At 42.3% G+C, this 23,966-nt stretch overlaps 1 protein-coding gene across 1 annotated transcript in view; it reads right to left on the bottom strand.

The window, feature by feature from the left end:
- Window positions 1–5,032, bottom strand: part of LOC308321853 (alpha-2-macroglobulin-like protein 1) — a gene marked incomplete at its 5' end in the record, with an annotated part of 36,731 nt that extends 31,699 nt beyond the window's left edge. Inside the window, 8 exons of the mRNA XM_080772944.1 lie at window positions 178–304; window positions 574–658; window positions 770–941; window positions 1,393–1,413; window positions 1,943–1,995; window positions 2,294–2,450; window positions 3,580–3,772; window positions 4,968–5,032. Coding sequence (XP_080629070.1) covers window positions 178–304; window positions 574–658; window positions 770–941; window positions 1,393–1,413; window positions 1,943–1,995; window positions 2,294–2,450; window positions 3,580–3,772; window positions 4,968–5,032 — 873 coding nt within the window. The remainder of the gene's footprint in view (window positions 1–177; window positions 305–573; window positions 659–769; window positions 942–1,392; window positions 1,414–1,942; window positions 1,996–2,293; window positions 2,451–3,579; window positions 3,773–4,967) is intronic.
- Between the last annotated feature and the right edge of the window lie 18,934 nt (window positions 5,033–23,966).

The raw sequence follows: 23,966 nt of genomic DNA, 5'->3' as shown, positions 1-23,966 counted from the left end.
TCTGGGTGCTTATTCTAGTTTTAACTTGTATTTTGGTCAATTCTTCATTTACTGTTTCCATATGCCACATTTACTGACAGAGGACCATTGAAAATAAGCATTTCACTGTATTTAATGTGTTATGCACACAGTGTGAGTTGCATCAGAAGTGTATTTTACATGCTCCAGGATACTTACATTTTTTGAATATGTTTTGCAGATGTCAGTTTGTTTGTCTGGCTGGCTATAGTGCCAGTAATAACGGTAAGCCTTGCGGCAAAGCACAGCCGTAACTACACCAACCACTGGTTTGCCATATGTGTATCTGGAAGAAAAAACATATAGTATGAAGTAGCTGTTTTAGTTTTGTTTTTTTAGCCTGAGTGAGCAAGCATTGCTTAAGACAGTGGTTCTCGACCTGTGGCTCGGTCCCCACATGACAGTAGAAAGAAAGAAAGAAAGACCATTAAGAAAATTGAACAATGACACTAAGAAGATGTTTCAGTTTTGTTTCTGTTTCAAACTATATTTTGAAAAAAACTTATTTCAGATATTTATGTTTGATATTAGTCCATAGTTTTGGGGGACACTCACTTTCCACAAATCTTCATTTCCACTTCTTTATCCTCAATTGAAATCACACTGGGAAGGTGAACTGTCACCTCAAATTTAGGCAAAACTAAAACACAGAAGAACAACAACAAATGATCATGAAAGAGTTCCTACACTTTAAAAAGGCAATGTATGTTAATATTACCTTTAACATGCCATTATACATAAATTAACTGACCATATTCCTTGATTTCAAAGCTGTAAGAGATCTTTATGTTGTCCTCCTCTGTCTCTGCTGTAATGACGTAGGTTCCTTGAGCTGCTTCGGAGCTCATGTGGTGGGACAGGTCTAGGATGCCAATACTTGCTGTCTTGTCCAGCCACTGGGCAATGCGGTTGCCACTGGGGTCCTATGCACAAAGTAAAAAAATGAGATTTAGAGTTTTGGTTCAACTTATATCAGACATTCCTGCTGGCTAGCAGGTCCAAGACAATGGTCAGGAGATGAAAATAATAATAGAGAGACGAAAGGAAGAGAAGGTGAAAACCAATGCAGATGGAAACACTACTTCCATTCTGAATCCCAGTTGCATCCAAATAAACGGCAAAATCAGAAGATGTACGGCTCCTGGTGTTTTACTGGACGGCTACAGAGCTTCATTGGAAGCTGATAATCTTAAACATGATTTCTTACACCGGAGGACTGTAGGCAGATGGAACAAAAGCCTGCACATTTTATCCCAAGAGTTTTCATATGCTCTTGCAGCCAATCACTCCTCTCTGGGATTTGATGGTTTTAACGTTTTAGCGCAACACCTATTGTTAGTTAGAGTTATATTAGAGTATAGTAGTGTCTCTTACCTGAAGCTCCACAATTTTGTACTGTAAAGAAAAGAGAGAAAATTATTAAGTCAATACCACTTGGCTGAAAAACACCATTTATATAAAAGTCTCCCAACCCCTCCCCATAAACCCACAAACACGTGACCCGTGCTACAAATGTTTTAATTTTAATTTGCTTGGATTGTGCTTGCCTGGCTCATCAAAATGGCACAGCACTTTATTCATCCATGCTGTCAAGCTATTGGTGGGTTTAATAAAGGATTAAATTCTAACTGTGCTTATTAATCTTCACAAACTCGGAGGCACTGGGCCACTATTGATTCAGATGTTTGGGGTCAAACGTGATGTGTGCCAAATGAACTTAGACAGACATATTTATTACGGCCACACATAGTTTCACACCCGTGTGCTCCTAAAGGCAACAAACATTCCTCCCTTTTTAACTCCCACTCTCATGACCCACAATAGACCTCCGTCCTTGTCATTTCCATAGTCAAAATGTCACTAATTACAAGTTCATCAGCTGCTGCATATCAAACTGAAAATATTTAGTTGGGGGTGGTCTTACCGTCCTATTTACGGGAAGGAAACCAGCATCAAGAGAGACACCCCGGAACCGAACTATAAAGATCATAATCAGGCATTAGATCCACAATCACAAAGGAGGTTGTCTCAGAGCCTACTTTACTTATTGAATTGAGTTATTTGAATATCTGATAAAAATTAAACTTATTTATTGAATTGAGTTATTTGAATATCTGATACAAATGAAACATCATACTCGTAAAACAAAGCATTAAAATGATCACATGAAAAGATAATTTGAACGTTTACTGTTAAATCGGCCTTAGGGTCTACTTTTAGCATTCAGATGTTTTGTGAATATGAACTACACACAGTTCGACTCTTAAGTAGTTACCAGTCTGTCCAGGTTTATAAATGGGTTTGTCCGACTGGATGAGATGGATGAAGGCTGTTGGCTGGATGAGGACCTTTGTATCCTTGCTCATAGTATCGTTTTCTCCTTTGACCAGGACGTGGATAGTAGCCACCTCACTGCTGTTCACAAGAGGCACCTGCAATACCACATCAAATATCAAAATAAGCTGTGTTGTATGTAAGTGTCTCTTATATTGCAGGCACAACACAATAAAACACAATACACAATAAAAAATACAAAACCTATGCGGTCTAAGAGCAGGATATGTGTATTTCCTGGTGCTGGCGATGGCAGGATATAATATTTAGACCAAAAGAGCCTGTCCACAATAAGCCTGGAACACTTATCTCCTCACTTCACTAAGCTGAGAGTGAACGGAGCAAATGTGTTCGAGGGTAAACCTGACACAAACTGAAGGATTGACTGTAGCATCTCTCAAAATAATAATTGTATTTATCATTTGCTCTCAAGAGCACCATGAGACACCCCACTTTGAGAAGCACTGCTCCAGTATGGAACATCGGCATGACTCAGTCTTGCGTTATCATCTTTACGCAGCGTGCTTGTTAGTAACCCCTTATAGATTTAATGGTGCACACCAGCGAAATAAATATCTACTCGTAATCTAGCAAAATCAATGCACCTCCTGGTAGAAGCAAGTGTATACAGATATTGAGTAACCACAGACCACTGGAGCCACGGGAGACAATAACTGTTCTTCCAAAGCGAACATGTTTGCGGCATATGCTTTCACTCGCTAATGCAACTACTATTGCAGAGACTGGAACCATTTTAAGATCAGTGAGGGGCGACTGAGGGGAGGGTTCCTTTTAGATTTGGAATGCAGGTACGAGGCTGGCCTCTACAGAAACAGAAAGAAGCCTTTGTTTTGCTGCAGAATTGCCAGATCAGACAGTTGCAGAATGAAGCAAACGTGCAAAAGGAGCCGATTGGACTAAATGGCTCATTAAAGTGGATAGGGAACAAGGACCGACTGTTGCGTAATCAGCAACAGGGTGACAGAAAGCATTAACATTGACTCCCACTGTCAGCTCTCCTGGGAAATCAGGTTGCTGCTGGAATTTACGCACGCACACACACACACACACACACACACACACACACACACACACACACACACACACACACACACACACACACACACACACACACACACACACACACACACACACACACACACACACACACACACACACACACACACACACACACTCATGCACGAGCACACACGCACACGCACTTACCAGAAAGGTTGGACAGCTGTAGTAGTCTGTATGACAGAGGACGGGCTCAGCTTCCAGAATGGTGGTGTTGCCTGCAGACTCCGTGACCAGGGTGACAGTGATTGTGAGGGGCTCTGTGGTGCCATGGATCTGAGCGCACAGCGTCTCTGACTTGCCCCCTCTCAGCTGGGAGCTCACCGTCACTGCATAAACACTGCAGGTGCAGGAAAACGTTGTAGAACATACAAATTACTTTACCAAGTAGCCTACAATAACCTTACTATATGTATATATATATATATATATAATATATAAATGATTTACAAAGAACAGGAGACAGAATGAAACCTGCTCACCTCACATTGAAATGTGAATATGCTATATGGGCAACCTCAAGCCAAGATGATCTATTGTGTGGGGTTTGTGTTCAGCAGCTGGTAGGCTACCGTATAGGGCGGCTATAGAGCAAGCCTGTCATTTGCATATTCACATTATTTAGATGCAATTATTGTTTTTGTTTTTACTTAAGTGACACAAAAAACACGAGGTTAATACTTTTTGAATAATTGAAAACAGTCCTGTTGTGAATTAAATAGTAACAAATAAGAGATAGGCCTATTATTATTATTATTAAGTTGACAAAGGCTAGTGAGACAGGCCAATAGTGAGAGATGCCTTGTGAATTGTGATATAGCAAAAAGGGGAGCTGCTGAATCTATGGAAACTGTATGGAAACAAACAAATACAAATCGGTGTCCAGACTGTGGTTGATTCTTAGCTCTGATCCATAGCTCTAATGCGTTGCATCTAAATGAAACGCATTAGAGCTATGGACCAGAGCTATTTGATTCTGCATGTCCTTATGCAGCTCACAGAGAAGGACACATTTAATTGAGTCTGGGATGGTGCTGCATGGGCCTGGGGGTGAATAGTGAGTGAGTTGCTGCATCATGATGATGTAGGAGCCAATTGACCTGCGACTCCATGATGCGATCAAGTAAGGGTAAGACAATAAATGAAAGATACACAAAGCAATAAGAAATGCAACTAAACAAAAAAAAATACTCGGGGACATAAACAGCTAGCGTTTGGTTCCCGTTAAGAAAGATTACATAAAAGTCGAGGCCACTAACGGGTGTCCTGCAGTCTGTCAGACTCTGATGTCTTCTGTTAAAGGTATTCTATAGCTATATTACACTTGTAGCCCACTGCAAATTTTGTAAATAGCCCTTTACTGCTGCTGCCAACCTGCCGAAATACATTTCGCAGCCTCGCAGGCCACTGCTAATTAACGGTTTAACTCACGCACCCATAAGACACTTGGAAAAGTTTTCCAAGTTTTCTTTTAATATTTTTCTTAACAGCGGCTGCAGCTGCCTAGTAAAAGAAACAAAAAGTTTCACACTTACGTATCATTGAGGTGTTCCGATGTCGCGGCTTGCAAAAACGCTGATGCGATGATCAAAACAATCATTTTGGGGGCAGGTGCCACCATTCTGTCTGTCGGCAGTGGGACACACAACCGAAACTAGCTTGCGCACTTCGGGAATCCCACTTTTCGTCTGTCAGGAGGGTGTTCACTATGAGTACAGAAAAGTTGCACAAACCACTCCGTTTATACTCCAAACACCCCCCTCCTGTGAGAGTCACTCCCCCCAAATTCGTTGGATCTCTGCAGCCTCCTCCCTACCAGTCTGATGTTTTGTTTTTTGTTTTCAAAGTAGGCCTAAAAAAGTAACAATAGGCTAGTGCAAATGGGAACATCATCAGTGCAAAAATACTTTGTTCAAGTAAAGCCAAGGTCCTGACTCCTAGTCCATATTACCATCATCAGAATAAAAATAGTCTAAAATGTATACAGAATGGCCATTTCAGTATCATGGAGACTACATGTTGAACAAGATTTATTTTTAACCACTTGACTTAATAAGCCCTATTTTATACTCCGTCCTTATACATTTGTTCACAATGAGAAGTATAAAAGTAGTAAAGTACCAGTAAAGGCTCATACATAGTCTGGATTTTCGGTGATGAGGTGACCACCGAACTACGTGACGTCACGAGCCGTCACGAGTCGCGGTGAAGAGCAAACCACCGCCACCGCTCCAGCCCTTCTCTCTGTTTTTACTCACCACCGCTCAACGTTATTTCAGCTCCGGTGGTCAGCTCACCACCGGAGCGGTGGTCACCTCGACCTCACCACCGAAAATCCAGACTATGAATAGGCCTTTAGACGCCCTGAGGGTGCGGGTACTGTCTGAAAGTCTGCTCTTCGGTGCTACTGAAAATTTCTGACGAGCCGAAATCATTTCGGCACTACAGCGGTAAAATAGGAGTATGAATCGGCCATAAGGGTTTGAGGTCAGATGTAGAGTTGCTGGCCGGCTCCATAATTATACTGTATGCAGATCTAGGTGATGATCCGGTCTTCTCCATGTATGATTATCCAGGGTTAGATTAGGTCAGTGTCGTGATCTTCATATATGGAGATGGCCATATATGGTGGCATATGACGTGTCACGAGGAATGGTGTCACGAGGCGTGACCATATATGGAGGCGTGATGTCACGTGGTCGAGGCGTGACCATATATGGAGGTATGATGTCACGAGGCGTGACCATATGGAGGTATGATGTCACGAGGCGTGACCATATATGGAGGCGTGATGTCACGTGGTCGAGGCGTGACCATATATGGAGGTATGATGTCACGAGGCGTGACCATATGGAGGCGTGGGGTGACTATACTGACGGACGGGAGATGCAGGTTTTTCATAGTAAATGAGACCTACTGTACAGTCGCAAGAAGAAGTAGAAGTAAAAGTAGAAGAAGTCTAAGAAGTATAGGGGGAGTAATCGATAGGGGAGTCCAAGTCATTTTTGGGTGAACTATATTTTTGAGGGGCGCTAGCCCCTCAAAAATTGTGTCTGAATGGTCTGAACAAATCAGCTTTTTGTGGAAACATGCACAATCAATGCCATTGACAATGAATGGAGAATTTATGTGGACGAGCAAATCAGCTTTTCTAAACACAGTGCAACTGTTTTAATTCAGCTCAGGCATTATATATAATATATATATATATCACATAAATTCAGTTGTCATCTGATCTTACATGAGTTTTTGAAAAAATTGCATCATGGTTGTATCATTGTATCATATAAAGATAATAACATAAGTTGACAAATTAATTCATGAAGAAGTATATTCATTTTTTATTGGATGATGGACGACAACAAGAAGTGTGTTTTTTTACTATTTTAAAACATTTACAAATAGTTCAACTAGCCAATCTACATCGACACGTTGTTAGCTTGTAGATCGGCTATTTGTACAATTTTTTTAATGTTTTAAAATAGTAAAAAATGGCAAGTACGTTTAGGGATAAGGGGTAAGGGGTGGCGCAAGATATAGGGCATAGTGTGCAAATGGAACCATATGTTCCCATTTACATACAAGGAGCGATTTTCTTCACAGTATATATGCAGTAAATGTATACCCCCCCAACCCCTGTCCTCCCACCCCCCAAGCTCCCATTCTCAGAGTCCATGAAGAGAGAGGGAGTCAGATCAATAATAACATGCTGTAGTACAGGGCGCCCCATTAACACAACTGTACACATAATCCAGTTATGAGTACAGTTGTGTTACTGTAGAGGCCTATATTACGTCTGGGACGAGTGCCGACTACAATATGTTTGTTTTCAATAAAACATAAGGTCAGATGGTCTTATCTGTATAGGGACGACGAGATTGGCTACTTTATGTATGTGGGAGAATGTCCCACACAATATCAAAAAGGCCTCTCCCTGACGGATGAAGCTATCGCTCCATGGTGTTCATTCTTCAGTGGAAGTGATAAGAACGTCTCCATGCAAGACAACAATATCATACAAATGAATATGCAGTAGGCTAAAGGCTACTGGTCTATCAACAGTGAACACAAGGACATGCAGAGAGTGCAGGCAGGGGCTGAAATATCGTAAGAGCACACGTTGAGAGCTTGTAGATCAGCTATCTTCGCGGCGCAATTAACCCACCACTCTTTATCTACTGGAGATGTGGTGTACGACATGGATTTCTGCAAAAAAAATTGCAACGCAAAAATGCTGTGTTCAAGTTCAGGAGACTTTGGAAAAAAGCAATTCTCCTGAATGCTGCCTTCCGGTATGGCATGGAAAGAAGTTGCATTTGCATTTCTTTCACCATAGTAAATGCTGCATTCATGGTCTGGAGAGGGCAGTTGTTTTACAGACGGGTAAATGGGCAGGGGCTGAAGCCCCCTTTGATATATTATGTGTGCACGTCCCTGAGTGAACATATGAAGGAATATACAGGTACACTGTACAGTCTATCAGTAAATTGTAATGATGAATTTCTAGTTTCAATAGTTTCAATGGGGTCCTGTTTTGGGTCGCATGACCACATATTACACTGCGCACTTGTTTTGACAATGAGCGTAAACCATGGCATCTGTTCTCAAGGATCTTATTTGAACATACAGTCTGTACTCATCTATTCAGTTCAAAATATGTGTCTCAATATTTAGTGATTGATAATTCAAAACCACAAGACTGTCTGGTTTTGGCGACTTGCATTCATAGGCAAGACGTTCATGGTCTGATAGAGAGAGACCATATCTCTGTCTCCTAGAGACGGGGGAGAGTCGCAGATTTGATTGATTGATTGATTGATTGACCGATTTCAGAATAGGTACAGTTCAAGGAAAAAAAAAACTGCTAAGAGAATAAAACCAGAAAAAGACTACACTAGGATTTACACTAGGGTCCTCCATTTTCAATTCATCAAAACTTAAAGACACAAATATACATGAAAAAACTCAATCATATACACGGTTAGAAAAAAGGGGAAAAGTGTACAGTATAGAAAAATAGACGCCCATAGGCCACTCTAAGTGCTCTTTGAGTTTGAGCAGTTTTGAAGGAATTCTCAGTTCTTAACGGCTGTCGGTAAGGCGTTCAACATTTTAGTGGCATAGGAGCGAAATTAATTTAACCCCTTGTTTGAATATTTGATACATGGGTATCTTAGTGGTGTAGGCCTATAGCTAAACTTGTAGACCAGCGGGCCCTATAGCTGACGCATCCCCCAATGCTAAGTCTTGTTGAATTTGGCCGAAAATTATACATTTTTTAATATGATTAATTGATTATGCCAAATAATCACAGAATGTAACTGCACTGAAAGACACGCAGCTGCTGCATACTCCCAGAGTTGCTCTATACATCTCCAGCAACAGTGTTTTACCGCATTTTGCCGTTTGTGCTAGATGGACACCATAAAACCGCCATTACTCTTTTAATAATAATAATAATAATAATAATAATAGCTCAGATTTATACAGCGCTTTTCTAATTACCCAAAGCGCTTTACATAAAACAGTAGGAATAACTTTAATTCAGAAACAAAAATAAGTTAAATGTCAGTGCTAGGTTAAAAACATGAAAGGCGAAGCAAGGGATGGATATGGAGGGACATCTTAACCAGACCTCAGCTGGGGAAGGCTATCTTGAAGAGGTGGGTTTTGAGTGAGGTTTTGAAGGAGATGAGGGAGGGGGCAACTCTGAGATGATTGGGGAGTTCATTCCAGAGGTTGGGGGCAGAGACATAGAAGGCCCTGTCCGCCCAGGTGCGGTACTTGGCCTTGCGGACCCTCAGAAGGTTGGCTTCACTGGACCTGAGTGGGGCGGGAGGGGGCGCAGGCGTCCGCGCACCACAAGGGGTGCACGCACCACAGTTTGGTTTGTTGTAGAACAAGCCCATTGCAAGTTGCTGTACTCTGTCGTCAACCCTAAGCCATTCCAACCTATCAAAATGAGCCTGACCAGTTTTTTTTGGGATGTCTGGAGCCTTGTTTTAGGGCCTAAAAAATCTACCCGTAATAGGCAAACTGTTGACAAAGACATTTGGTTTGGAGGGAACAAAGAAGCTGAACAAGTACAGAGCCCTGTGGGACCCTGTACTCACTAATAGGCTTACAATGTTTTTAAGCAACGTATGTCACACCACCATTTCACATATCAATGCTAGTGACAAACAACAACTGATATCCCTAAGGTTACTGCTGCTGTAGATTTAACTATCAAGCAGAGACAGGGTCAGGGACACAGTGTAATTTACCGGTATCTAATTTAAGGACTACCATGACACCCTAACCTCTACCAAGAGATTAGGGTGTCTGTGATACCGATTTGACTAGTAAACAAGGTGTAGTCAGCCACACTGCAAAAGTATCAAAGATGCACTTTGTCACAGTCAGTGTGCGTGTGTGTGTGTGTGCGTGTGCGTGTGCGTGTGCGTGCGCTTCAGTCTCACCAAAAGCCCGGAGAAATTGTAGTAATAACTTAGAGTTTTCATCGGTCATAATTACCCTCGTGCATGACGGTGCATCGTATTAAATGTTTGCCTCAGTGTATTTAAAGGATACTTTTTCTCAAGGTCAAGAGTTTCAGTGTTTAAGAGTGGTGTTGTATAATTATGGATAAAATGGTGTTAATAAGAAGTCTACATTCATTTAATTATTATCTACCTAATGTGTGCGTGCGCTTGCGTGCGTGCGTGCATGCGTCAGTCTATTTGTTTGCTTCAGCCTAATTTGTGCTTAGTGTATTTACAGGATAATTCTTCTCAAGGTCAAGAGAAACGTTTCAGTATTTAAGAGTGGTGTGGATAAAATGGTGTTAATTAATAAGAAGTCTTCATTTAAATATCCATGCTGTTCCTTAACAAATCATATACCATTGCAATAAATCATGAACAACCTCAATTTGTTGTTTGAGGTGACGTTTAATAAGACACATTTGAAAACCCTGGTTTCACAGAGAGCAAGAGACATCCAGGCAACACAAGCACACCGCACTAATATGGACCACATAGAAGGTATAGTAAAGTAAATGTGTTCACAGCTGAAAATATATAATTAACAAACATGCATTCATATATTGCGACTACAGTACGTGAAATCTGCATTGACAATCATTCAATCTATGAAGTCGGACTCATTACTGAACTATTATTAGGACACTACTATAATGCTGGATTGTGTGTATACCTGTTTTGTGTTTACTGTATTTGTGAGAAAATGTGTCCTTTAATAACCTGTGTGTGTGAGTGTGAGTGTGCCCGTGCGATCGGGCGGGCGTGCACCATTCCTGGGATGTTAACATGCGTGTGTGTATACCTGTTTTGTATTTGTGAGAAAATGTGTCCTTTAATAACTATGTGTGCGTGCGTGCATATGCCCGCATGCGGGAGTGCGGGCGTGCACCATTCCTGGGATGTAACACGTAACAAGAGCGAAGCACATTAAGTGCCCATACTTAGATTTCCACCCTAAAGTTTATGTGTCTATGAGAGAGAGAGAGAGAGAGAGAGAGAGAGAGAGAGAGAGAAAGACAGGCTCCTGAGTCCTGCCCTATGGGCCTTATGGCTCAGCAAGTCTACTATGAAAGTTCATATCCCAACACCGAACTATTAACAACACAAGTATTTAGGAGTCAAATAATGCAACTCATTAAATTAGTTGGCGTGGTCACTAGTAGGAGATAATTGGCAAATAAGTTGGAGCAGTTTCTGTGTTGACTGAACAGACAATAGAGAAACTGCCTTTGCCAGACTGTCTTGTGTTCATGCCAAAGCTCTCAAGGCTCAAGCTTTGTCGAGCTTTGTTTTTGTGTCCTGATACTGACTTGTGCTCTGTTTCCGACAAAGACTTTGCCAAGGCCTTGCCTGGACCTCTGCCTTTCTGTCTGATTCGTTGCTGTTTTCTTTTTCCTTTTTTATCTCATCTTGCCCTCGGTTTTTGTTTGCTTACCCTTCTCTCCACAGAGACTTTTGTCTCGTCTGATTGCGAGCCCTCACCACAGTGTCTGACAGACCGATCACAACACACTGCATGGCTACATAGCTCATTATACACCACTGTGTCAATGAAATATGCTTTAAATGTTGAATGAATACATTTCACATGTTCTGTGCCAGAGTCCTGGCATATACAATATCCTTTTCTCTCACACACACACACACACACACACACACACACACACACACACACACACACACACACACACACACAATACGTTTACATTGCTAAAGCAGACACACACACACACCTCAAAGGTCTAATATCTCCACCGGTCCATAGGGATATCCCTTTGGTCTAGTGGTTAAAATATTGGACTTTCACGCGGGAGACCTGAGTTAGTCTGGACCTGAGTTAGACCAGACTATTGCTATTGTAAATGAGCGATATTTTGCCGCGCTACTCCTCCCACAGTTTTTGCCGCACACACTTATATGACCATATGTCAAATCGACCGGCTTCATAATTAATAATTCCAAATTTTGATAGTAGTCCGGCAGCCGACAGGCTTCTTTTGTTTAAAGTGGGACATTTGGTATATAGTCTTTTTTTATTGGCCTAAAATATTGTCTATACTGAATCCACTTGCTGACCGGCTGTTAGTATTAGTATCTTTTTTATAGAAGATTGATACGTTTTAAAAACAGATTCTTCATCTTGATAATCTAATTGGTTTAAGAAGCATACAGGGAGGGAATATGCCATTGATGTCGCTTTGCCAAAGAACAAATAGTACTCTACCCTCGAACAATCACGCCGGTCACTGTGTCCAATTCAGGAATTTGCAGCGGTAGACGGTAACTAAAGTACATTTACTTGAGTACTCTTTTGAATACTTAAGTTTTTTTCTTTTTGAGCATGCACTTGTATAACAATCTAGTCACTCCAGTTCTAAGGTCGCTCAGGCGGAGGTTATCTAACTCGATGTAGAACACCAGATTGATCCATTTTAAAAACAGATTCTTCATCTTGATAATCGAAGCAGTTTAAGAAGCATAAAGGAAGGGAATATGCCATTAGTGTCTCTTTGCCAATGAACAAATAGTACCCTCGAACTGGCCCCGTCCAATCACGCTGGTCACCGTGTCCAATTTCCTGTAAACAGACGGGACTGTCAGGAATTGGCAGTGGTAGACGGTAACTATAGCTAAAGTATATTTACTTGAGTACTCTTTTGAATACTTACGTTTTTTTTTTTTAGCAAGCACTTCTATAACAAAAAACATTGCATGGATGCACCTGGGACGTATCGTCAGTCATGTATCCCCAGGTCATCAGGGTTTCGGGTCTGTTGAACATCATACCCTTGAATTCACTCAGGCGACCCAGCAAGGGTGATCAAGTGCCGACTTACATCCCAGTAGCTACCCTAGATCAGTCCCATTAGGGAAAGGCCAAGGCCACACAATCCGTTGGAACTACTCCAGAACTACTCTGCCAGGGCTGGGAGGTACGCTTCTGGCTCATGGAAGGACTAGGCTCTGTGGATTGACTCCTGTCCGGGCCCCTCCTACGTCTCACCAGGTCCACTCCTGCTCTCATCAGGCCCAGGACCTGTGCATACGTTGCACCAGAGTCCCAGCACCAGACACTTCATTCAGTAGTGGTGGATTCCTAAGCCGCAATGTAACATGTAAGCGATTGCAGCAACCACACTTGCAGCAACCACACCACATTTTCTAAATAGCGACTTTTCACTTTCGAGATGGAGATAAGAATGCTGTTGTCTAATTTGCTCCCTTTCTTGAGCAGGGGGGTTACTTTGGCCAGTTTGAAATCTTGGGGGACATGTCCCTGTTTGATGGAGAGGTTTATTATGTGGGTGATGATTGGAGCTATAGAGATGGGCGAGTATCTGAGAAATTTGGAGGGAATATTGTCATGGCCAGTGGCCTTGTGGGGTTGAAGGGCACACAGTCTTTTAAGTACCTCCTCAGTTGTTACCATTGTCAGTTTAAAATCATCTTTACAAACACCTAGGTTTTTTAGAAGGCTTTGATGTGCTCTACACCAAAACGCCCAGAGTGGGAGGGCAGTTTGTTAACCAGCGTTGTTGCAATGTTTGTAAAGAAGATGTTTAAGTAGTTGGCTACATCAAGCTTGTCAGTGATGAGGGTGTCATTCAATTTGATGTTTATGTTTGCAAACCTGGTTTTTAATTTCTGACCGCAGCATAGTTGATTGTTTAGTAGCTTCCAGAGCTCCCGAAGATTATTTTTGTTTTCCTCTGCTTTATCATTGATAAAGTTACTTTTAGCAGATTTAGTCATATGGTAGTTACAATGTTTCTTAGCTTTTTTCATTGGGTTTTTAGGATGCCCTGTTGGGTTTGGAGATCACTGTCGAAGCGCTTGGCTATGCTTGGACTTGCATTTAAGAAGTTCAGAGCATTTTTTGTCTCTGGCTTTCATTGCAGACAGTATGTCCGAATTCATCTATGGTTTCGAGCGGGTTTTGACCCTCATGGTTCTCAAAGGAGCAATGTTGTTTAGTACTGATGTAAATTTGGTTTTGAAGCCAACCCATGCTTCTTCGACTAGTGTGCTCCTGAGCTCATCGGACCAATCCAGACTCTCCACCAGTTCAAGGTTAAAGGCCTCGTTACACATACACACAATCACACGTCATTTACACCCAGACACACGGTCTCACATCTTTACACACGAACACACAGTCTCAGTCTTACATCCTTATACACACCCTGTAAACACACAGTCACACGTCATTTACACAGTCATATACAGTCACACATCTTTACACACAAACACCCATCCTTATACACCCCCACCTCTCTCTGCCACACACACACACACACACACACACACACACACACACACACACACACACACACCATATCTCTCCATCATCTCTCTACAATCAAAAGCACAAAGATGTGTTCATGCGTATGCATGTGATTGCATGCATGTGCGCACACAATCGCATGCACACACACGAGCAGATGCACGCATGCACACACGCACACACACACACACACACACACACACACACACACACCTCCACTTCTCCAATTAAGCCAGACTAGTGGATGTTCCAGTCTCCGTGGATGTCATTGCTCCAGGTGTTTCATGTCTTCCCTGGCCTTTGATGTCAGCATGTTAAAAAAAGAACCCAGTCAAGAAGGGGGAAGGCACACTAGTACAACAATGCCTTTTCATCTTCTGGGCCTCTATTGTTATTCTAGATTTACCCATAATGTCGCCCTACTGTACTACTTATGCCATGTATTTGCAATATCATTAGCATTTTGTTTTTAATTCAATAGAAAATAATGTGCCTTTACATGACAGTATAGGCTCATGTCATTCCTCTGGAAGACAGACTAAACTGCCTGGTAGCTGGCGATTAGGGGGGGGGGGGGGGGGGGGGGGTTCCAGGTGGTCCCCAACTAAATGATGGAAAGTTGGTAACCAAATGGACCCTTATTAGATCTTTAACTTGGCTATAAAATAATGTAACTCATTATTGTTAAACATACTTAATTTACGAGAAAAGAATGTAGAAGAATTGTTATTTTGTTATTTTGATCAACGTTTTCCTATGTTATCCTATGGTACCACATCAATACAGCATGGGCATGGTGCACTGGACAAAATCTTACAACAATATATTCTTTAGTTTTGGGTCTGAGAGGTCGGGATGCCAATATTAATTAATCCAACCAGAAAGAGGACTCTTTGTTCTGTTGTTTGTTATTGTCTGATCTTTTTCTTTTCCTTTCATCTTTCTTTTTCCATCACCATTCCAATTTCACTCTCCTGATTGAACTGATATCTCAACCCGTAAATATAACACACACACACACACACACACACACACACACACACACACACACACACACACACACACACACACACACACACACACACACACACACACACACACACACATTATCAAATATTTAGTCATGTAGCCTACTGTACAACCTGCCAGCACTGTTAGTTTGACATTTACAGCACCAGGCAGTAGAGGGCAGCAGACATAAGGATTGGGGATGTTGGGTTTTCTGGAGAAAGGCTCACTAAATCTGTCAAAGCATCTTTTTGGCTGATGCATTTGGCTATTTAAACAACACAAGAAGCCCGTGGTCCATACACACAGATATGACGTGGAACACGTTTTTGACCCACATTCAACGTTCTCCGGGTTGGAAGAGCTCAGAGATTGGGAGCCTTCATATCATATAAACCTCCCCCATATACAGCCCATTGGAGACGTTCCAAAGTGCTGGTGTACATAGAAACCCACTGTGAAGGAACCAGCGGCAGCCGCAGTAACAAAGGGAAGTCAGACGTTGCATTAGGGATTTAGATCTTCAAAGGAGCAGCTTAACGCCCCGGGGCCACGAGGGACCCTCTGGAGTCGCAGAATAAAAATCTGTTGTTTAACCCATTCTGACCGGGCACCCATTTTGGTGTTAGCATCATGTTATGCTTTACCTATTGAAAAATAGCAGATCTACAAGCTCATATCGCGCCACCGAGTGGCGCGATACGAGCTTGTAGGTCTGCTATTTTTGAAAAATTCAAAGAACGACTGACATTTTTAGAATCTGATCTCAGGTCAGAATGGGTTCATCAGACCAGTGTGTGTCCAGTGGAAACCTCGTATGAATCTGATCTCAGGTCAGAATGGGTTAACGAGCCCTTTATTGGAATCCATACGTGCAGTGAAATGTTGAAGATCAGGGACCCACACAGGAGCCCAGAGCCATCGGTAATGCAGCCACAGTGCACACAATGTTTGGTCAGTGCATCCACACGAGAGCACAGGATTCCCATATTAATATAACAAAAGGGCGTGTGTGTGTGTGTGTGTGTGTGTGTGTGTGTGTGTGTGTGTGCGCGTGTGTGTGTGGAACTGTGTTTCTTAGCACTGTTGCCTCACAGCTAGAAGTTCCCGGGTTCGATTCCTGGCTGCCGGGGATGCTGTGGGCGCTTCTCCTCTGTGTCATCACATCAGCGCCCATACCTTAGGTGGGGTTGGCGAAAGGGTTTGAGTTGGCATGCAGGATGGATACTAATGTAGTTGGCAGCAGGATGGAGACTCATGCAGCTCACTCACCCAAAACACACATATAGTCCATCCACCTTCAACCGCTTATCCGTAGTTGGGTCGCGGGGCAACAGCTCCACCAGAGAGCTCCAGATTTTCCTCGCCATGCAGAGCAGCATTAGTAACTTCCTCCTGGGGGATCCCGAGGCGTTCCAAGGCCAGTGAGTCGATCTCCTTGGTCTGCCCGGGGGTCTCCTCCCAGTGGGACATGCCTCGAGCCGAGGACTTCCCTAGGGAGACGCTCGAGAGGCATCCTAATCAGTCACTCTCGTGTGACTGAACTTCTCACCCTAAAACACATACAAAGATAGTGATAAATTAAAAGGAAAAAACATCTGTCTCAGTGTCAAGTGTCTCAGTGCTGTTGGGCGACCACTGCTTCAATGTGCCTTGGCATAATTGTGCAAGTCTCTTGAACTCCACTGGAGGTATTGAATCCCCCCAGTAGCCTGAATATATTTCCAGTTGCTATTCACATTAAATTGTTATTTTTACATGGTATTAATTCAAGAAATCACAAAAGTCCATAAATTATTTTATGTGGAATAAAGTGATTTAAAAAAGTATGGAACACACCAAGAAGGGTTTTTTGTTTTGTAACACAAACAACCTCTCATGATGGGTACAAGTAATGTATACTCTCTCAAGACATTTGCAACATGATTGGGGCTCGGCATCAAAATGCAACTGGTTGCATTGGTTGCAACTAGTGCAGTTCCTATTGGCCAGTACGCTTAATTCCAAACACCAATAGGGTTGTGGCAAGACCCTCTCTGCAGCACTGTTTAAGGCAATTTATTTGTGCGTGTTATTATTATTTTTTTATTTAATTACTGATGACAAAGTCAACAGTATGTAACATAAGCAAACAGCATGCTAACAGACAATACACTATAGGTCTTTCTTTCAATCATTGTATATGTTATGCCAGTAAACAACAATGCAACTAGTCGCAACTAGCTACCAGTTGCAAGAAATTGCAGCGGTCTGGAGGACTGACCAGTTCCAGAGCTGCAAGGAGTTGTTGCAACTAGTTGCTTTACAAATCATTGGTGTGGACTTTGTGAATGTCTTAAGAGAGCTCTTTGCTTGTGTGACATCTTGGTAGGCCTAAAAAATGAAAGCCCTCCAATATACACATACCCAGCTGATGTTTATTTGCGCATATAGGAGGCGGTGGAGACCACTATATGTTGGTCCTGAATCTCCCATAGGTGTTCAATAATTGGATCAAGATCTGGCGACATTGAAGGCCATAGCCTTTGTATATATAGTCATCAAACCATTCAGTGTTACCTATAGTGCCCTTGTGGATGGAGGGTTGTTGTCCTGGCTGGAAGACACCACTCCCATTAGAAATGTTTCATCAAGGTCAGTATAATTGATTTCCAATGACCCAGGACAATTCTCCCCACAGCCACTGGACCCCCTCACATGTCAGGGTCAGGCATTCAGGCTTTATAGTGCCCGCTAAACGTGCACTCGCCCATTTGTGGAAAATGTGGTGACTCATCTCCTTCCGACCATTACTTTTTCCCCCACATCTGTAGACCATGCAGTGTTTGTTTAGTTTTTTTCCAACACTGAACATTCAAACGTTAATGCCTTTATAATTATAATGCAGTCGGTATAGCGCTGTTGCCCCCTTTTATAATGAGGGGTTTATGCACTGCAACCATACTTTAACAAAAGTCGTTTATGGAGTATCGACAGAGAGTATCAGAGAGAGTATACAGCCTGATCACTTAATCCTGCATTGACGTTTTCTCAAGTTTTTCTTTACATATTCCAATCATTCACGAGCATCGCATCGTTCACTTTCAACCATAATAGATCTAAATGTCACTTTCCTATTGACTCTGGCCAGTTATTATGACTGATGCTCCTGCCATCCGTACCCCAATGATGGCCTCTTTCACAGTCATAGTTTTTCAGCTCCGCAGATAAATATTATGAAAATAATTGTGTAATTCTATCATGTAGTACACTTGTATGGAAGCATCTGCATGCACTCATTATGTTATCCACTCCATTTGTCTCCCTTCTATAGGCCTGCTCTACACGCACGTGTGCGCGCACGCATACAGTATACATATACAGTACATACATGAGCACACGCAACCACAGCTCTCATCTTCTCAACCCCCTCCTGTATCTAGAGAATTTCCCTCAGGTTAACCTCAATATCTCCACCACCCCCCTACACGCACACACACACACACACACACACACACACACACACACACACACACACACACACACACACGCACACGCACTGCACGCACACACACACACACACACACACACACACACACACGCTGTGTTTCTCTCTCACCCAGTAACATCTATCTTTTAATATCTCTCTCTCTCTCTGTGTCCATAGTCTCTCCTCTGTCTCCTGCTGAAGTTCCATCCAGACACCACAGGGTGTTGGTGGGGAACGTTGTTTGAACTATACTGTAAAACACAGCTCCCTCTTAGCAGGCTGATCAAAGGCAGGGATTACCAACAGCCCACTGTAATGAGACCTCAATGAGTTGAAGCGGCCCCCTGTTCACTATCATCACCACAGACTGCACCAGGAGCAGCCTGATTAAGACAACACAGTAATCCAGTAATGTGTGGAAAGAATCTCTCTTTCCAGATGTAAACTCATTGTGTTCTTTATTTTTTATTAAGATTACTTCAAGGCAGCTCTGCGTTGTTAGATAGTACAGCGAGAGAGAGAGAGAGAGAGAGAGAGAGAGAGAGAGATAAGAGGGGAGGGGGGGGGGGGGGGTTCATGTGCCCCAAGTCATGAGCTGGGTTTGAACTGAGGACGAAGCCATCGGGTTGCTGTGCTGTGATGCAGTCGGCTGGTTGAGCTGCTGTTCTGTTCTATTGGTTAAGTCTACACATTCAGACCAATGGTGCCGTCTCTAGGGATGTGTGTTGTGTAAAGTATAAAATATAAAATATTACATTTCACCCTTCTACTTCGAGCCTCATGGCCCACTTTGCAGTTTATTTACTGGAGCTCTTAGTTATCTATTTCTGTATGCGCACGAGCGCGCACGTGTGCGTGTGTGTGCGTGTGCGTGCGTGCATGTGAGAGAAAAGGATACTGTATATGCCACGACTCTGGCACAGAACAAATATCCATTCAACATTTAAAGCATATTTCATTGACACAGTGGTGTATAATGAGCTATGTAGCCATGCAGTGTGTTGTGATCGGTCTGTCAGACACTGTGGTGAGGGCTCACAATCAGACGAGACAAAGGTCTCTGTGGAGAGTCGGTTTTTTTAAATAAAAAGGGCAAGCAAACAAGGATCAGATGGTGGAAGCAAAAATAGTGGGCAAGATGAGATAAAAAAAAGGAAAAAGAAAACGGCAACGAATCAGACGGAAAGGCAGAGGTACAGGCAAGGGCAAGGCCGTGGCAAAATCTTTGTTCTTAGTTATCTAATCTTAGTTATCTGTGTGTGTGTGTGTGTGTGTGTGTGTGTGTGTGTGTGTGTGTGTGTGTGTGTGTGTGTGTGTGTGTGTGTGTGTGTGTGTGTGTGTGTGTGTGTGTGTGTGTGTGTGTGTGTGTGTGTGTGTGTGTGTGTGTGTGTGTGTGTGTGTGTGTGTGTGTGTGTGTGTGTGTGTGTGTGTGTGTGTGTGCGCTACAGCACCAGTTCCTTTGCTGTATCCAGATCAGTTGATATACTGTCAGTAGAGCTGGCCAGAGGGCTGAGCTCTAGTCCACCGAGAGCTGACTGTACGAGAGAGAAGCAGCCTTTATCTACCAGGGTTCATATAGACACAGGATCAAATTCAGGGATCGAATAAAAGATAACATGCCTATAAACAGTGTTGTCATCCAAATCACAGGTAGCCCTGCTGCTGCCATGGAATTGAGTCATCATAAAACCTCATTTACCCTTCATCCGTGGCCACTGTATAGCCGATTTTCAACATGAGCTTATTTTTCATTGTGTGACAACAAATCATTCAGCATTTATAAAGCCTCTCTTTTGGCGTTTGCCATCTCAGTTTGTCTGCTGTCTGTCCGCCCACTGGGCCAGCTTAATAATACAAACCAAAAGAAGGCAGGCAGGTAGGTGGCTGTTTCCTCACACATTCCCCGAGGCTGCCTGCGCTGCCAGGAACTAACAAACTGAACCGGGGAAACACGGGACAGACATGGAAATATACTAAGCAACACTTGACATCACTTATACAGTATCATCATTCTGCACTTACACGTCTGTGAATTAGAATTGACGTGCTTGAAAAAGCTCAGCAAATGGTGCCTTCGTTTTAGAAGAAGGCCGATGCGCACCTCAAAAGATGGGTGACCAGTGAGTATAGGACAAAGTCAATAAAAGTAACGTTTTTCATCAGGACAGAAATCCTTTGTTGATAAGATCAGTGTGTATGTGTGTGTGTGTGTGTGTGTGTGTGTGTGTGTGCGTGTGTGTGTGTGTGTGTGTGTGTGTGTGTGTGTGTGTGTGTGTGTGTGCGTGTGCGTGGTAATATATAATGGATTTAATAGATTATGATGTTATTGTATTGTTATTGTAATAATAAATAAATACATAAGTAAAAGCAAGTTTGATGAAGAATTAATTGGGTCAATCAATCAATCAATCAATCAGTGATTCATGTTGTCATTTCATGTGAACGACTGAAGACGATTCATTATGCACAGTCAAAGTTCTCAATTCAAAACATTCAGGGTTCATCTAAACTTGTATGTGTGTCTTGTGGTATAAGAGACACTCATATTTATTAAAATAATTATAATAACAACAACAATTATAGCCAAGAAATAGATCTACAAAGTGTGAAAGAATTATTGTTAAAATAGTTTAGTTTTCCTCCCATTCACACTTTGTATACTGTGTACACAGGGTATCTAATTGTAAATAGTCTGTTTGAAGCCTCTCTTTCTTTGTATGTTAACTGAACATCACACTTGTTTTCGGCTACATGTGAGTATACTATTACTGTACATACATTCGGAATAAACCACTTTCTGCGATTGTATGTTTCTCAGCGTTCCTTGTAGTGTGTTTCTCGGGGTCCCTGAGCGGAAGCATTATTACAACTATCCCAGGGTATAACATGTTCATTTGTATATCCCTGTTCAAACCAAATTAATTAATGTGCGTTTATACACCAAGTATGCGTGTTCCTTGTCATCCCAGTTGATCCTGGGTGATTAAGCACTCGGCATCCCTGGCATTCTGATCTTAGGGCTGTAATTAACCCATTCTGACCTGAGATCAGATTCATACCAGGTTTCCACTGGACACACACTGGTCTGATTAACCCATTCTGACCTGAGATCAGATTCTAAAAATGTTAGTCGTTCTTCGATTTTTCAAAAATAGCAGACCTACAAGCTCGTATCGCGCCACTCGGTGGCGCGATATGAGCTTGTAGATCTGCTATTTTTCAATAGCTAAAGCATAACATGATGCTAACACCAAAATGGGTGCCCGGTCAGAATGGGTTAAGGATGCTCACTCCCAGCTCCCTGTCAGTCTGGGATGAAAGCGGAGGGTGACAGAGTTTCTTAACTGTCATCCTTGGGGAACAATTACCAAAAACAATGGTCCAGACATCACTCAAATAGAATACACAGCACTATATTCAACACTTTGATCTCTTCCTATTCTGATATTCACCCCCCCCCCCCCCTGCTCCTTCCTACTGTGGAAACAAAAGAGTCTAATTCACAATTGACACAATTAACTCATTTTAAAATACATTTGTTTGTTATTATTAATAATGTGTTTGATCCAAACACTCCCATGTGAGAATTGGTCTGAAGGGTCTGCTCATCAATTCCATGTACCGCTTTTTTCTGTGTTGCCAATCCCCTGTAAAAACTTAATGTAAGCGGGATTCACTGGGAGCAGAGCATGGTGATGAAATTATGGTGTAACTGATACCAATGTGGCATGGTGGAGTAGTGCATGCCCGCCCGCCCGCGTCTTTGAAGGAGCTTCTCCCCCTACAACCGTGCACGGTTGGAGAGATCTCTCGTACCGTTGTACAGTATAACAACAGGCAGATGGAGGGCAATACTGTGCAAACGCCAGGCAATAATTTTTTGCTGCAGTGCCCAAAGCCCACAATTCAAACTTAACGGTATTTTATTGTTGATTCAGTGTTGTTGCAGTTGACACTGAAATCACGAGAAGGTGGCGATGACTGTGACGTTTAGTTGACTGTGACCATTTTCTGTTAAATCGATCTATGCATTGAATCAACTTTACGCAGATATGCATATACTTTATGTTTTGATATACATTAAATCATAGTTAAAATCTAACTTCTACTTGATATTGGGGCAACAGCAAAGTGTGAACAGCAATATACTGAATTTTAACATTCTCAGCTATATTTTGAGATTTCTTTGAGATTTTTATTTTTGAATACCGTGAATGCTTCAATATGCATTGTACCCATACATTAACATTGATTAGACAATTAATGACAGTTTCCTGTTTCTTTTCAAATTTATAAAAAAAAAATATATATAATCTAACATTTCCATGATATTCATGTCACAACGGACACTAAAACATTTCTACAAATTGACAGAAAAGAAAAAAACATTTTCTTTAAAATAAAACCTATTTTATTAACTTCGTTTTATTTGTGTTAGACATTATACGCCTGGATGTATACAGAACACTGGAGTAGACCATGCAGGCTATGTGTGCATGCTGCTGTAACTTTCCATGGTCTCCATGACCCAAGGACGATTACAAATTCAAAGCGACTAAAGAGGTACGCCATGCATAATAAAAACTGCACCATCTGCAAAATAATGATTTGAACATTGTAAACATAGGGAGCATTGGGGGAGACAGAGGGGGGATTCTCCGAACCAATGACTACAGGGACACAAAAACATGTTTGTGAGAAGGGTGAGAGAGTGTTGCCTATTACTATAGCAACAGGAAGACCTGGCTCCTTCAATCAGTTTTTGGTTTCTCTGGAAGGGCGAGAGAGAGGAGGCAGGGCAAACTCAAGACAGGCAGAAGTGGTGTCGTAGTTTTACTAATGAGGGCAACAGGACAGACGGGCTGTCAGCCGTCTACTTTGACCTCCGTCTGTCCTTCTACGACGCCAGGCAGCTTTCTAACCCCTCTGAAAGTACAATGACCCATTTAAAGAAAGGGTCAAAGATAATTGACGTGGTCAGATGACATGTGGATTACAGTAATCATGCCTGTAAGATGCAAACGGGCAGTTGCATAAAATATCCATCACATTTAACATGCACTAATACCCCAAAAGTGGGTACTAGTGGATTACTAGTTTAAAAATATGATATGCAAAGGGTAAAGGATATCAGCACCTCTGTATGCAAGAGGAACAGGGACTTTGTGGCAGATCGGAGACACTGCAGTTTGTGAGAGTGAGCGACTGCTGCGCAGGCACACCTCGGGCAGTGTGTTCTCTCCTCTCT

The sequence above is a fragment of the Protomyctophum bolini genome, assembly GCF_963924005.1.
Source record: "Protomyctophum bolini genome assembly, chromosome: 9".
Classification (NCBI taxonomy): Eukaryota; Metazoa; Chordata; class Actinopteri; order Myctophiformes; family Myctophidae; genus Protomyctophum; species Protomyctophum bolini.
Note: the sequence above shows the minus strand (reverse complement) of the source record. Positions and strands in the feature narration are given on the sequence as shown.